Raw genomic sequence first — 16,317 nt, forward strand, 5'->3', positions numbered from 1 at the left:
CACCGAAAGGTTTCACTTTTATGGTGGTGGGGGTGTCAGTATAACTTCACTATCATGGATTTGCCCCTGTGTGTGATTTCCTTTGTGCACATACTGGCTTAGTATCCTGCGAAGGAATAGAATTTGGTGAGAGTGTGAGTTGGAGTTCTATTAAAACACAGATGTGCTTATGGCAAGTGACAGTTTAAGCTGATTTTGACTCGTAATGAATAAATGCTTTTTGCAATGCCTTGTGGTAAGATGATGTTCATGCCACTTATTTGACAATCAGCTTATTTTTACCCGTGCTCTCTGTTGTAATAGTATTTTGCGAATGAAATTTGTAGCTATTTATATAGCTTATCTGACTGCAGCAACTGGATTTCATGACAGTGTTGAGAGATTAGTAACACTCTACATAGGAATTGAGCAACAATTTGGCTTTCGATGAAAGGAAAAGCAGGTATCAGGTTGACTGACAGAGGTTTTGTGGCAGGCCCTTGTAATTGGTCCAGACTAAATGTAAGAAGTGCCAGAACCTGCAGGCAGAGAGATTTTGACATATCTACTGTGCTCTTGGCCCCTTCAGTGCAGGTGTCATCCTGGTTTCCAGCTTAAGCGGGACGGGAAGACATGTGTGGATATAGATGAGTGCACAACCACCTACCCCTGTTCTCAGCGCTGCATTAACACACACGGCAGCTTCCACTGTCTCTGCGTGGATGGCTTTGAACTCAGCCCCAATGACCCCACCATCTGCAAGTCTACATCAGGTAAGGCGCCACACTTGTGTGTGTTTTGCATTTTGCTGGTTGCTTATAGCCAATTCAATACTGATGCAAATGTTTTCTGTCTGGTATTTGTGTGTAGAAGAGGAGCCCTACTTGATCTTTGCTAACCGGTACTACCTGAGAAAACTCAATCTGGATGGATCCAACTACACTCTTATTAAACAGGTGAAACCCCCAGTTCTCAGTTTGACCTACTGAAACACAAGGTGAAGTTCTTATTGTTAGAGCTTTATTCACCTGTTAATACTGTTCTACCTCTGTTTTAGGGTCTGAATAATGCAGTGGCACTGGACTTTCACTATGCAGAGCAGATGATCTACTGGACAGATGTGACCACTCAGGGAAGCATGATCCGCCGCATGCATATGAACGGCAGCAACATAGAGGTCAGTAAAAAAAAAAAAAAAACGTCCTTTTAGCCAGCCAACACATTAAGCATAGTATTTCCTCCTTTTTATGGAAGTCTCTGACAGGAAACTTTATCATTGTCTAACCGTGTGACTGACTGACATGGCAGATTTTGCACCGGACCTCCTTGAGTAACCCAGATGGCTTGGCAGTGGATTGGGTTGGCGGGAACTTGTACTGGTGTGACAAAGGCCGGGACACCATCGAGGTGTCAAAACTCAATGGGGCCTACCGGACTGTGTTGGTCAACAATGGCCTGAGGGAACCTCGCGCTGTGGCTGTGGATGTTCGTTATGGGTGAGAAGCACAGCTTGTATTAGGTTTCACAGGCTGTCTAAACACTCTTATCTGGTTATGGGAAATTTAATTTAGACTAACTATACTGTAACTATCTTTATCACCTGCTGGTTAGGTACCTGTATTGGTCTGACTGGGGTGACAACCCTCACATTGGGAGAATTGGGATGGATGGCACCAACAGAAGTGTCATTGTGGAGGATAAGATCACGTGGCCCAATGGACTAACCCTGGACTTCATCAATGACCGTATATACTGGGCCGATGCCAGAGAGGACTACATTGAGTTTGCCAGCCTGGATGGCACCAACAGACACACAGGTAACAGACCAGTTCACACTCTGACATAGATATCTTTTTCTTACTGCTTAGACCAACTTGACTGGGTCACACTTTCCCAACTGATTTTCGACTGTGTGGGACTCCAGTTGCATGCATTGGTCTAAATATTGGTCTGTAGAAATATAAAATGTGTATGTGTGATTAAGTGTTTTTAGTAAGTAGAAATAACATTTAAATGAGAAGTTATGTAGGCAAGAAGCTGTTGAGTGCCACATTGTTGCATCTTCAAATTAAAACAGACAGAAAATACACCCAAGGCACAATTTTTCAATGCATTTATTGATCTTTTAAATAAAGCTGGTGAGGAACTGCTTTAAGTGTTTTTTTATCTTGTCCACTTGACAGGAATAGGAGGATTTATGCAACCACACTGGTAGTGAAACAAGGAAGTGCAGAAAGTGAATATTCAGCCGATTAGGTTTTGCTGTGGCTATATTTTGTTGGGTGACAGGCTAAGATAAGATAAGATAAGATAGACTTTATTAATCCCACACTGGGTAAATTCCTGTGTTGTCCTGTGCTAATGGGCTGGTCAGCTGTCTGAATGAGTTTCCTCTTGTCAAATAGTTTGGGAGCCACCAAGCATAAGCAGGCAGGTCAGATGGTTGCCCTCTGGTCTGGAGTCCTACAGCACAGGCCCAGGGGACAGAAGTCCTTTTTGTTCTTACCAGTGAGGCCTCTTGCATGTATGACGTCTGAATAGCACTCAGTTGTTTAGTACACTCACTACAATAGTTGATATTGTCAGCCAACCAGGCGTCCAGAAGAATTGTGGAGCGCAGCCAAGTGTCTGTATTATTTCATTCTCTAAGCTCTGCTCAACACATATAGATGGTTATAGCATTCCATCATCCCTTGGCGTTGTACTGTGAGTGCCCTACAAGTTTTGAGCATGCTGAGTGTTTCATCCAACACAATGTTCCAACAGCTAAACTGCGCTGTTGGAAGCTTGTTTGAGGGAAAACTACTATTTATACAAAATTACAATTCATAAAAGATATCCGTCTATTAACTTGTTAACACACACACACACACACACACACACACACACACACACACACCAGTATGGCCTTGTGTGTGTTTGCAGAACAAGACTTTGCTTGTTTGAATTCAGATAAAGATTGACCAAAGGGAGCTTCAAGCTAATCCGACTAATATCACAGTTCAACTTGATGTTGTAAAACTTCTCCCATCACATGATATGATATCATCATTTTAGTTGTTTAAAGCATCTTACTTGTTATAATCAATACTGAGTCAGTAATACTATAGTATCAGTATAGTCATCTAATGACAATGATTTGAACTTGTGCCATGTGTGTCTTGTTGCATGTGCCGATTCATGCGTTTGTGATGTACTGGGATTGCTGTGTTTTACAACAGAAACTAATGGTGTGTTTCCATAACGCACCAGCCTCAAATACTGAGAACAAACAGATAAAATGACAAGAAAGTGGGAGCAGAAAAGGTGCAAATAGAGTGTAAAGCCTAATGAGGCGTAGAAACCATTACATAACACACAGAGTGGAGTCGCTGTAGCTGTGCACCCCACCCTGCCTCTGTTTTACATTAACAGGTCAAGATTGTCCCAACAGTTTGTCTTTTAGGGATACAGCAACAAGAATATTGAATTTCTAGAATATCATGGAAAATTGAGACTTGCATTATGAATGGGAAAAGTCAGGTATTGTTTGTTTCTCATATTAATTTGATTAGACAGTAGTTTTAATGTCGTTGTATGCACACTTCTCCACTTTTCATGCACACCTCAAGTTCATCTGTTTGGGAAGGCATAATGTTTACTATTGAAGAGCAGTTTTAAGCTAAAAAATATTTACAAATCAGGAAACTATTGGTTTTTGGTCACAGAACTTCACTGATTAGTTATAGAAAGGCATTACTTAGGACAACAGTTGGAAACAATATGACAGATTTACTGTACCTAACAACTAATGAACAATGTGATTGAATGTTTGTCTGTTTGTTCAGTTCTCAGCCAAGACATCCCCCACATCTTTGCCATGACTCTGTTTGAGGAGCACATCTACTGGACCGACTGGGAGACAAAGTCCATCAACAGAGCTCATAAGTCTCTGGGTACCAACAAGACCACCCTGATCAGCACCCTGCATCGGCCCATGGACATCCACATTTACCATCCCTACCGCCAGCCCGAGGGTAAGAGACACATTGTGGTAGGAAGCATGTAGAAATGGATGTGTAAAGGTTTGGGAATTTGACAGAAAATAGCATGCACTACATCTCACCTTGTACACATGATTACATGTTACTGTGCACCTGCTATGTATAATTGTCATACATATGATATCCCATTGGAATAAATATACATGAACTGTTTTTTTATTATATTTATTCCAATTCCAAAATTAAATTTCAAACAGATCTTACCTGCCTTTGTTGCAGTATAATGTAACTGAACATCTACTCCAAGAAATACATTTGAAAAAGCATTAAACAGTGTTATGGTATAGGGATTCATTGTATGTATTGATAAATATAAAGATGCAAAGAAAGGCACATTCTCTAAACACATAATTATAATTTTCCCTACTTTAATCCAGATATCATATAACCTCAGTCTTGTACTGAAAAACATATCGGTGCAATCAGAGGTTAAAACATTTCCCCTCTTTCCATCCTCCCAGTGCTCAACCACCCGTGCCAGACAAACAACGGTGGCTGCAGTAACCTCTGCCTCCTCTCTCCTGGAGGAGGCTACAAGTGTGCCTGTCCCACCAACTTCTACCTGGCCAATGATCAGCGCACTTGCATGTCCAACTGTACAGCCAGCCAGGTAAGGAGGCTGTGTAAACAACATCATCATCAATGCGAATATCGCTGAATGACTACAGTTGATAAGTGGATTTTCGTATCTCAATGTCTCGCTGTGTCTCGTTTGATGAACTCCTTATGCCTGGTGATTGTCTATTGACAGCTGGCTGGCTGCCCAATGCTACAGTAGCTAGCTGAGAAGCTCTGGTGTTATGCCCTATCATCACCTGTAATTTCCCTCTTCCTGCTGTAGTTTGTGTGCAAGAACGACAAGTGCATTCCTTTCTGGTGGAAATGTGACACAGAGGACGATTGCGGTGACAAATCGGATGAGCCAGGAGACTGCCGTAAGTGTTTGAGAACGATAATTAGGAGACGATAGTGTGTCACCTTCCTGTAACGTGTGTGTGTGTGATTCGTTTTGATCTGAACTCATGAGCATAAAAGGGACAATCCTGCAGGGAGGAGCTGAAGTGTTAAACAGTATTGTGGTGTAACTTTTTAGTGTGATGCTGAGAAACTGTAACTCTTTTTTTTTTCATGACAGCTGATTTCAAATGCAGACCGGGGCAGTTTCAGTGTGGCACTGGCATCTGCACCAACCCTGCCTACATCTGTGATGGAGACAACGACTGCCAGGACAACTCAGACGAGGCAAACTGCGGTATGTCTCTTTTTTGTATACAATTATTAATTTCATCCTCAAATAATTATCTTACACATTTAATTTCCTGTATCCTACCTTGTCTGCCATCACCACTTAGTTGCTCATATCTGTTGCTTGTTTTTCTGTTTGCCTGCCTGTGTAACTGCACCACAGATATTCACGTTTGCCTGCCCAGCCAGTTCAAATGTTCCCACCCGAGCCGCTGCATCCCAGGCATCTTCCGCTGTAACGGCCAGGACAACTGCGGAGAAGGAGAGGATGAGAAGGACTGTCGTGAGTAGAAGTTTTTTTCTTTTTCAGTTGCATCATATATATATATGATGATATATATATATATATATATATATATATATATAATATAATATAATATAATATACAGTGCCAGTCCTGATATGCTATTCTTTCACTTTGGTGCTTAATTTCACACAGTAACTATAAATCTTATTCCCTCCCAACAGCCGAGGTCACGTGTGCACCCACCCAGTTCCAGTGTGCCATCACTAAACGCTGCATACCTCGTGTCTGGGTGTGCGACCGCGATAATGACTGTGTGGATGGATCTGATGAGCCCGCCAACTGCAGTAAGACTCCCATTTTATTTAGCATTTTGTTTATTTAGAGTCATCATAATCAGCTCTCAAATTTAACCGCCCCCAAATGTTTCCCTCTCCAGCCCAGATGACGTGTGGTGTGGACGAGTTCCGATGCAAAGACTCCGGACGCTGCATCCCTGCTCGCTGGAAGTGTGATGGCGAGGACGACTGTGGCGATGCGTCAGATGAACCAAAAGAGGAGTGTGGTAAGAATATTGGATATAGGAAGGTCTGGCGAGTCCACACAGCATTCCGGGATGGGAGAAAAACATGCTATGGTTTATTGGCATTTCTTTAAACCAATTACAATCGTCTTGGGCAGTGCTAGGCGCCGGACGGAGCAACAGTGCCTCTGCAAAATAGCCTCGGGAAGGAACTTGTTTTGGTGGAACGTGTACGTTCAAAGGTTGTTTTAGCCGTCCAACAGAAAACTCAGATTGGACAGATAGTCTAGCTAGCTGTCTCAATTTACTCTGCAGAGATCTGAGGAGCAGTTAACCATAGTCGTCATAGGCTGAAATGAGGGACATCTGCCGGAATATCCCGCAGCATCTGAACAATCCCAGGAATGAATAGTTGTCGATATAGACTTTAAAATTAGACAGATGCCACTGAAGAGGCATTTGTTTCACTGATGTTTCCAAATTGCACTTAATTATTTCTCTTTTTATGTTATTGACTGTAACATTTTCAATGATTTGTACAGCTGAGAGGACATGTGAGCCGTACCAGTTCAGATGTAAGAACAACCGCTGTGTACCGGGCCGCTGGCAGTGTGACTACGACAACGACTGTGGGGACAACTCAGATGAAGACAAGTGCAGTAGGTGTCACTTTTTAGCTTGGAGACAACGCCTGCATACTGTCAGCATTATCTCACCTGGTCCAGTGTCACTTACACTCATGCCTTGTCCACTGGTAGAATACTCACTTTGCATCTTTAACCTGTGTATACTAAGTCACTTGTTCGGCACTAACATTCATTCTCTGTCATTTCTGATGCATCTCACTTCATCTGTTATTTGTTTCATTTCACACTGACCTGTTGGCATGAGCCAGAGGTAAGTGAGTCCACCTTCATATGTCACCTCTCTGCTGTATCTCCACTCTCATGCTCCTGTCCATGTGATCCCCACCCACCTGTGAGAGTATGCAAGCTGAGCTCTAAATAGATTAATTTTGTAACATTGCTGTTCTTTTTCCCCTTTGTAATGAGATGGCACTGCTTAAGACTTTAATTTAGTCTTTAATGCTATCTTTGATTAGTACCACAAATATAACATATGGAAACAAATATATAACTCAAATTACATCAGGTATATTGAAAATACATTAAAATGAACATAACAGTGGCGCGCCTTGGTAACTCACCTGGTAGAGCGTACACCCCATGTACTGCGGCCTAGTCCGCGCCGCAGCAGCTGCAGGTTTAATTCCGACCTGCGGCCCTTTGCTGCATGTCATTCCCCCTCTCTCTCTCCTATCATGTCTAAGTTGTCATATCAAATAAAGGCCTAAAACGGCAAAAAAAAACTTTAACATTGAGACTTATTGAGCTCCTTTCATTCTCTAACATCACCTCCCGCAGCATCTACAGTCTTCTTCTGTGGTTGTTTCAACCCTTATCCTGTGTTTTGTGCTGAGGGCTAAGATAGCAACCTTGTATAGCCTTGCGTTATGTCACTGACCTTGTCTTTCTTCTTCTGTAGTGCCTCGACAATGTTCAGAAAGTGAGTTTGCCTGCACGAACGGCCGCTGTATTGCCGGGAGGTGGAAGTGCGATGGAGACCATGACTGTGCTGATGGATCTGATGAGGTGCAGAAACCTTATATTTGGGTTTCCTTTAAATAATATCTTGTATTTATCTGGAAAGATAGTTGAATTGTATGGGTTCAGTATTATTGTAAGTATAAAAGCTGATCCTGCTGGCTGTGATGTTTCTTCAGAATGGCTGTGATCTGAAGTGTGACAACGACCAGTTCCAGTGTAAAAACGGACACTGTATTCCCATCCGCTGGCGGTGTGACGCCGACCCTGACTGTATGGACGGCAGCGATGAGGAGAATTGTGGGGGCGCTGGTAAGTGTATGTTTGAGTTTGTAAAAGCTGTTTTGAATTGTATTACCTATTAATTTGTACTACTATTACAAGTGCTTGTTTGTGTTTTCTCTGCCTTGTAGTAATCATTTCTTTCTGTTTTTCTCAGCTGGACGTCACTGCCCTCTGGATGAGTTCCAGTGTAACAACACTTTGTGTAAACCCCTCGCCTGGAAGTGTGATGGGGAGGACGACTGTGGGGACAACTCTGACGAGACACCCGAAGAGTGCCGTGAGTGCAGGCTTGTAAATCACACACGTGTTGAATGTCTGTCAGTCTTCATCTTTTGTCCTGACCTGTCCTCTTTCTCTGTTCGGCTTTTAGGGAAGTTCCAGTGTCCTCCCACCAGAGCGTTCCGCTGCCAAAACGACCGTGTATGTCTGCAAGTGTCAAAGAGGTGTGATGGTGTCAATCACTGCAGCGACAACGCAGATGAACTGAACTGCCGTAAGTTGTGGAGTCATTCAAATTGCTGTGAAATCCCCTCCTTCCTCAACTTTGAGGAGATTGCTGACCTGTGTGTGTGTGGTGTTATGTGTCTACAGAGGTCCCTCCAGCTGTTCCCACATGTGAGAAGGACGAGTTCATGTGTGCCAATGGAAGATGCATCAGCTCCACTTTGCGCTGTAACTTCTTTAACGACTGTGAGGACTATGGCTCTGATGAGATCAACTGCAAGACAGGTGGCTCATGTCAAAACTGATTTCTATATTATAGCTTAACACAAATCTGATGTTTCAAATGTTTAGCATTAATCAGAAGCAGAATCACTTAGATTTTAGAATCCACTCATGTTTATGGCTTATGTTTGTGTTTAGACACCAAACTAAATGACTGCAGGAGTAACAGAACTCAGTGTGGTGATGGAGACGAGGCCCACTGTGTCACCAACAGAACAGACTCCTTCTGCTCCTGCAAACCAGGCTTCCAGAAGACGGGACACCACACCTGTGGAGGTACACATGCACAAAACACTGCACCTGACAAATGATAACTTGCTTCAAATATTTAAACACTTTGGAGGCGATCAGCTGGGCTGTGATATTTTTCTGTTTAATATTTTCCTCTGGCTCTCTGTTTTTTTCAGATAAGAATGAGTGTCTGCAGTTCGGAGTGTGTTCGCACATCTGCAACAACACTAAAGGCTCCTACAAATGCAGCTGCCACAAGTACTTCACCAGGATCAATGACACCTGCAAGGCTGACAGTGAGGACCAGAACTGCATCTGTTTTATATGCTGCTTATCCTTTTAGGCTACTTTTTAAAACCATCATACCATTTCCTAAAAATAGTTCATTTTAGTTCAAAGGCCATCCTTGTGAATTTTTCTCTACTCCTTCCAGGCATGAACAGCAGTCGACAGATTCTCTACATAGCCGACGACAATGAAATCCGCAGCCTGGACCCCGGCATGCCCAACTGGCGCTATGAGCAGACCTTCCAGGGCGATGCCAGTGTGCGTATTGATGCTATGGACCTGCACGTCAAGACCAACCGCATCTTCTGGACCAACTGGCACACGGGCCGCATCTCCTCCTATGAACTTCCAGGACCATCCACATCATCATCCTCCTCGAATGAGGGCAGGATCACAAACCTGCAGGTAATGCTGGTTAAATGTGTGCAGACACACAAACTCTTAAAGGGGTGATTAAGTGATTATATAGCGTATTTTACACTGTTCCTTAAGGTCTCCTAATAGGGTATGTAACATTGGTTGGGCTGAAAATTGCCGGAATGCTATTTTATTAGGCCCTTAACTACCCTGTGAATATGGCTCTATTTGGAACAAGAGCTTTTCTTCCAAATATGGTATGCTCATGAATATTTAGATGAGCTGCGCTGATTGGTTTGAGCGAACCCCATAGAAACACAGTGGAGACGAGACAGCAGGTCTCATATTTCAGACACTGCAAAGTTATACATTGTTTGTCAGGCTATTTCGTTGTTAAATTCACTTCTGAGACTTTTTTAAGCAAGAAATATGGGCTGTTTTACGAAAATTGATGGCTAATTGCAAATTTGGTAAGACTCCTGAGCTCCACACAGTCTGACGTGAAAGCGGCAACCTCCATACCCAGTGAAAGTCACCGTTTCTCGGTTACTGGACTACCGGGGCTCGGGGCTCCGCGGAGCTCCGGAGCTGGCTGGCTGCCAGCTGCCGGCATAACTAGAGTATATTTACAGTTTGAATTTCATCACGCCACTTATATAACATATACCCCAAGGTCTTATAAAGCTAACAATGGTGTCCGATTTCAATTTAATGCATTTTTGTGAACATTAGCTAGGGATTTCGTTAGCTGCTACTGTTCCTTCAATCCTATGTGTACAGATCGTGGCTAGTTAGCTTCACTTTCGGCATAATTAGAGTATATTTACAGTTTGAATTTCGTCACGCCACTTATATAACATCTACCCCAAGGTCTTATAAAGCTAACAATGGTGTCCGATTTCAATTTAATGCATTTTTGTGAACATTAGGGATTTTGTTAGCTGCTACTGTCCCTTCAATCCATTGGGTAAAGATAGCGGCTAGCTGCAGGCCCTGGAGCTCCATGAGGGCCTCGGCATTTTGTAGTCCAGTAACCCAGAAACGGTGACTTTGCGCAGGTATGGAGCGCCGCAGGCTTCCCTTCGTGACGGAGATCCAGCTAGCTCACAGCGAGCCGGAGTCTATGAAGTAGGACACGCTGGGCAGTGAGGCAGCACTGGCCGCTGTCACGTAGCCTGCTGAGCTCCTGCTGAACTGCGACACACAGTCGGACAAAATTTGCATACATTTTCGTAAAACGGCCCATATTTGACCTCTACATAGTTGATTTCTCGCATAAAAAAGTCTCAGAAGTGAATTTAGTGATAAAATAGCAGATGAACAATGTATACAATTTCTGAGATCTACGCAACCTATTCAGAAGACTAAGCTGACCTCAGATCAGTGATGTAGCCTATGTAAATGTTTGGGCGTGACAAAGATAGAGACTAGAGCCAAATGAGGAGGAGCCGCCGAGTTGACGTCAACTAGGCGGCTCGTTGAGATTTGCCCGTTTTCAGAGGCAGTTTCAAATTGTGAGATTTGCAGAGGAAAGAGGTGTCAATGGGATTTTCAGGTTCTATGTATGTCCTAGTTACCCACTAAACTGTCATTATTCAACTATGACAAGGTAAAATCGGTTTTGCATTCAATCACCTCTTTAATCATACTTTTACAAACACATGCTATGACCACCTCTCTGCTCGTATCCAGATCAAAGAGCTGAAGATGCCTCGTGGGATAGCAGTGGACTGGGTTGCTGGTAATCTATACTGGACCGACTCTGGTCGAGATGTAATCGAAGTGGCTCAGATGTCAGGCCAGCATTGCAAGACCCTCGTCTCTGGCATGATAGACGAGCCTTACGCCATTGTAGTGGATCCACAGAGAGGGTAAGAGAGAGTGTTGAGTTTCTGATGTTTGCTTTAGGGCGACAATCCTATACAATATATGATTTCTTTCGTCATATGTTTTGCAATTGCGTGTTCCAACTCTGTGTTTCCCTTCAGTACCATGTATTGGGCAGACTGGGGGAACCATCCTAAAATTGAGACAGCTGCCATGGACGGCACTCTGAGACAAACTCTAGTTCATGAGAACATTCAGTGGCCCACCGGTCAGTATTACATTAGCATTGTATGGTTTATCTTAACCCTGACATGCATATTCTTTCTTAGCAACTTCCTGCTCCACATTCAAAGTTAGACGGCTTTTATTCTTGGGAGCTGTCAAGCAGAATGATTCTATATAGGTTGTCATGTCTTTTTCATCAAGGCTCTTCCATTCTGTCTCTACAGGTCTGGCTGTGGACTACTTCAACGAGCGTCTTTACTGGGCAGATGCTAAACTCTCAGTGGTTGGCAGTGTTCGTCTGGATGGCTCTGATCCTGTCATTTCTGTCTCTGGCATCAAAAACAGTTGAGATGTTTCTACACTCAAAAACAAAACTGGGATACATGAAAGAAATCTGACAATAAAATGTTCCCTGCGGACGTTTCTCTTTTTAACCCATTTCTCTTTGTTTCCCAGACCTGCTCCATCCATTCAGCATAGATATCTTTGAGGACTACATATATGGGGTCACCTATATCAATAACATTGTCTTCCGGGTCAACAAGTTTGGCAAAGGCCCCATGGAAAATCTCACCACAGGCATCAACCATGCTACTGACATTGTCCTCTACCACCGTTACAAGCAGCCAGAGAGTGAGTGTCAAACATGCTGTGTCTTGCTGTTCTACACATACAGTATACTGTTATCTACATCCTGAAAATCATAAGATGCATATAGTTTGAAATTGTATAAATGAATACAACTGGGTTTATATATTTCATGCCGTTTTTCTTATTGGATGTCTTGTGTCTCTCTGCATCAGTGACTAACCCATGCGACAGGAAGAAGTGCGAGTGGCTGTGTCTGCTCAGCCCCAGTGGACCTGTGTGTACCTGCCCCAACAACTATGTGGCTGACAATGGCACATGCGTGGAGAGACAGAGCCCCACCCAGGCACCATTCTGTAAGTCTGCAGATACAGCACACCAATGTACACTTACAGATATGTCAGCAGTAGAGCAACAGCCTTACTTTCAAACTCCTGGGTGGTTTTCATCTGGGAGGCTTTACATTAAGATGCTGCATACAAAATGTTGGTTCATGATGGAATTGCATGCCCCCATCCACCCCCCAACTCCTTCACAGCTCCCCCCTCAGGGCCCTGCGATATTCTGTGTCAGAACGGTGGCAGCTGCTTCCTCAACGCCCGCCAAGTGGCCAAGTGTCGCTGCCAGCCCAGCTACACCGGAGAGAGATGTGAGATCAACCAGTGTAGGGACTACTGCAAGAATGGAGGCAAATGCAGTGCTTCTCATACAGGTAAGAGCATGGCACGCATGATGTCTTTTCCTCATTTAGCAGTTAAGCAAGAAGTAATTTACTTAAGTTTCTTTCCTTTTCACAAGAACATACTGTATGTATTACTATGTCTCAGTTGTGTATATTTCTTTGTACTGATTTTGTTACACCGTGAGTGGGAATACCATAATCTGTTGGGAGGTTAATAAATAGGCACTTTTCCTTGTGGGAAAATGTCTCTAACTAGCAAATTATTAAGTGAAATAAACATGTTATGGCAAATTTGATGTGAAATGATAATTATTTTCTAGCAAGTAATTTATGCCACTGATGGCAGCTGAGCAAACATGTTTTATGTTTTCCTGAAAATCGTTAGTTCAATTTTCACCCATCCTTTCCATGTCTGTGAAAGCTCTCTGGAGTATTTATTAGTAGCAGTAATCCCATGCCTAAATGCTGCAGCAGAGAGGACATAAGCAGGTGATTTTCAAAAATCACCAACTTTCATTCTATGCTAGTTCTGCATTTATTTTATAATATGTAAAATCAGTGTACATTTCTAGTTAACAGTAAAGTAAAATTGGGCGAAATGATAAAATTCTAAATTCTGTAAGGGACGTCAGTTGTTGAGATACATTAGCTACAGCCTTTGTGAAAGCAATTGTAGTTGTATTCATATTTGTCTCAAATTCTTTTGAACTCTTAATTCATATCTGACCTGTGTCCCAGGTGCCCCAACCTGCAGATGCCCAAAGGGCTTCACAGGGCCCAACTGTAACCGCCACACTTGTCAGGACTACTGCCTGAACGGAGGCAACTGCTCAGTCAACATGGGCAACCAGCCAACCTGCAGCTGCCCGCCAGAGTACCGGGGAGACCAGTGCCAGTACAGTAAGTTGCAGCATTGTCAGATGTTGCTACATTGTTAATTGACAAAAAAATGACATCTGTAAAAAAAATCTACTTTTAAATAAATTATTTATAATTGTACGGGGGAAGAAAAAAAGCCCCAATACTACCACAATCCTATGGAACAACGTCTACACCTATGACAGTTCTTTGTACTTCTCACACATCTTCCTTCCTGTCCTCAGCTAATTGTGAAGGGTTCTGTCACAACGGTGGAACCTGCTTACAAACCTCCAATGGCACCAAACTCTGTCTGTGCACCACTCAGTACATTGGACACCAGTGTGAGCTGGACAAATGTCTATTCTGCGGAACGGGCAAGTGTTTGACTGCATCCTCAGGCGAGGTTTCCTGCAGGTAGGTACACTGTGGACAACGTGGACTCTACACAAAATAAATTGAACTTAGATTTGTAAATATTCATTAATATAATCTATGCACATCATGCATCTTACAGGTTACATTGATTTATAGCACCCATATTTGATTTGATTGACATTAATCCTGCTATATCAGGACTCTGAGGGGATTTTATTGAGCAACTTAATTATTTATGTGTGTGTGTGTGTGTGTGTGTGTGTGTGTGTGTGTGTGTGTGTGTGTGTGTGTGTGTAGCTGTCCCAACGGTCAGACCCAACCCAGCTGCTATTCCTGTTTGAACTACTGCTCAAATGGACAATGTTCAGTTGACACTCGTACCCTGCTGCCTCAGTGCAAGTAAGATATGATACCCAATCCTCCCACATTACCACACTGTCTCTGTCTTTTTCTGGCTTTCAACTCGCCTACACAGGTTTCATGCCAATTCTCTTTAATTCCCATATACTGCGTACAGATCAGTCCACAGTGTGTAAATGGACTACACTGCTCAGACACTCAATGAGTTTTTTAAGAGCAATTATTAATTATTTGCATATGCATTTTCTGATATTCTGTTTGTAAATCAATTGTAAATGAATTATTTTAATATTCCAGCTTATAATTTGCAGAAATTATTTATTATTATTTATTAGTTTGTATAAATGTTTTAGGGGAAGTGGAAGATATCCTGTGACTGAATGGATTAATAGATGTGTTGATTGCTAAAACGTCATCAGACTCTCCTCTTTACCCTGACTATAATGTTATCTGTGATACAGATTAAAAGCAGAAATAACAATTTCCAGGTCTCACACACACACACACACACACACACACACACACACACACACACACACACACACACACTCTCTGTAACTCTGTCTTATTGTGTGTCCAGGTGTCCTGTAGAATGGAGGGGATACAGATGTGAAATTACAGCGGCTTCTATGGATTCTTCTGCTTCCAGTGGAAGTAAGTCACTTGACATCAGTCAGAGAGTCTTGTTAGTACTACATGTACTTTGGTCCTGTTTGCTCACATTATTTGCTCACTCGCAGGTACTGCCTCCGTTGTCATCCCAGTACTTCTGCTGCTGTTACTGGCACTGCTGGTGGTTGGTGCCATCTTGTGGTACAAGCGGAGAATGCGCGGGTGAGTCCTCGTTTCAGAGACTTTAGATTCAAGCTCCCATTTTTCATTTGTTCCTCACACACTATCTTACCTTTTGATAACCATCTATTTCCTGTCTCCCAGGTCTCTATGGCCAGGCAAATCTCGTTCTCAGTGCTCGCGGTAACTTATAGGGTTACATAATTCACCTGTTGACCCACAGATCCTGTCCCCTCCCTTCCCTAGTATCCAGTCAGATTAGCCATGCTGTTTGTCAAGCCATTTGTCCACTTTGTTGTTCATTGTAGAAATCTTGTCCCTGCCTGCCATCTCCTGTTTGCCACCCACTGGGTTTCCCACCCAGCAACACTGTGGTGTATTGACTCTTATCTGAAGTAGCTTTGCTGGTGATGTACAAGCAATTGAACTGTTTTGTACTTCTTCCGTATCCATACCATCCCTTGTTTACATGTGTAAATGTTAGGCTTACAATATGTGCTTGCATAGTAAAATATACAACTGTGCATCTATGAAAAATGTTTATGTGCTTGCAAACAGCCGAATATTTGCAATGTGAAATTCCAGCATTCACATGCTGCAGTATATTCTCTGGGTTTGATCAAATGACCTTTTGTCAAAAGCTCATTTGACAACCTTTAATAAATGTTGTTGTGATTTTGTGAATGGTATGTTGCTGTTGCTGAGTCAGTACCTGGTTTGATACTTTTCAAGCGAATGTGACTGTTTAATTTAAGGTTTATCCCAAAAAATAGTTATTTTTAATTTCTTAGAAGTTAATCAGTTTGTTTACCTTTGTCTCTCTGCAGTGCAAAGGGCTTCCAGCACCACCGAATGACAAATGGAGCCATGAATGTTGAGATCGGGAACCCTGCTTATAAGATCTATGAAGGAGATCCTGATGATGACGCTGGGGAGCTCCTGGATTCAGACTTTGCTTTGGACCCAGACAAGGTAACACGGCTAAAAGCACTCTTATATAAATGGTCTGTTCACAGAAAACATATCTTCTCACTTCTTACTCCTAGTGGTAAATAGCCATGCAGATAGTTTGAGTATTATGT

At 42.7% G+C, this 16,317-nt stretch overlaps 1 protein-coding gene across 2 annotated transcripts in view; it reads left to right on the forward strand.

Moving 5' to 3' along the window:
• lrp1ab (low density lipoprotein receptor-related protein 1Ab) overlaps nt 1-16,317 on the forward strand; it is a 94,318-nt gene that overhangs the window by 76,769 nt on the left and 1,232 nt on the right. The window contains exons 56-89 of one of the 2 annotated variants that reach the window (XM_036008230.1): nt 569-752; nt 850-935; nt 1,037-1,156; nt 1,288-1,475; nt 1,591-1,796; nt 3,807-3,995; nt 4,484-4,632; nt 4,864-4,957; nt 5,158-5,274; nt 5,431-5,550; nt 5,736-5,858; nt 5,951-6,076; nt 6,577-6,693; nt 7,580-7,686; nt 7,818-7,950; nt 8,078-8,200; nt 8,294-8,416; nt 8,515-8,652; nt 8,788-8,925; nt 9,057-9,176; nt 9,314-9,573; nt 11,218-11,396; nt 11,514-11,620; nt 11,802-11,921; nt 12,034-12,210; nt 12,381-12,521; nt 12,704-12,877; nt 13,586-13,747; nt 13,951-14,122; nt 14,381-14,482; nt 15,024-15,097; nt 15,184-15,277; nt 15,380-15,418; nt 16,063-16,207. In XM_036008230.1, the coding sequence (XP_035864123.1) occupies nt 569-752; nt 850-935; nt 1,037-1,156; nt 1,288-1,475; nt 1,591-1,796; nt 3,807-3,995; nt 4,484-4,632; nt 4,864-4,957; nt 5,158-5,274; nt 5,431-5,550; nt 5,736-5,858; nt 5,951-6,076; nt 6,577-6,693; nt 7,580-7,686; nt 7,818-7,950; nt 8,078-8,200; nt 8,294-8,416; nt 8,515-8,652; nt 8,788-8,925; nt 9,057-9,176; nt 9,314-9,573; nt 11,218-11,396; nt 11,514-11,620; nt 11,802-11,921; nt 12,034-12,210; nt 12,381-12,521; nt 12,704-12,877; nt 13,586-13,747; nt 13,951-14,122; nt 14,381-14,482; nt 15,024-15,097; nt 15,184-15,277; nt 15,380-15,418; nt 16,063-16,207 (4,647 nt within the window). The remainder of the gene's footprint in view (nt 1-568; nt 753-849; nt 936-1,036; nt 1,157-1,287; nt 1,476-1,590; nt 1,797-3,806; nt 3,996-4,483; nt 4,633-4,863; nt 4,958-5,157; nt 5,275-5,430; nt 5,551-5,735; nt 5,859-5,950; nt 6,077-6,576; nt 6,694-7,579; nt 7,687-7,817; nt 7,951-8,077; nt 8,201-8,293; nt 8,417-8,514; nt 8,653-8,787; nt 8,926-9,056; nt 9,177-9,313; nt 9,574-11,217; nt 11,397-11,513; nt 11,621-11,801; nt 11,922-12,033; nt 12,211-12,380; nt 12,522-12,703; nt 12,878-13,585; nt 13,748-13,950; nt 14,123-14,380; nt 14,483-15,023; nt 15,098-15,183; nt 15,278-15,379; nt 15,419-16,062; nt 16,208-16,317) is intronic. The other variant, XM_031283342.2, reaches the window with a different exon arrangement.

This window comes from Sander lucioperca, chromosome 12 (assembly GCF_008315115.2).
Source record: "Sander lucioperca isolate FBNREF2018 chromosome 12, SLUC_FBN_1.2, whole genome shotgun sequence".
Taxonomy (NCBI): Eukaryota; Metazoa; Chordata; class Actinopteri; order Perciformes; family Percidae; genus Sander; species Sander lucioperca.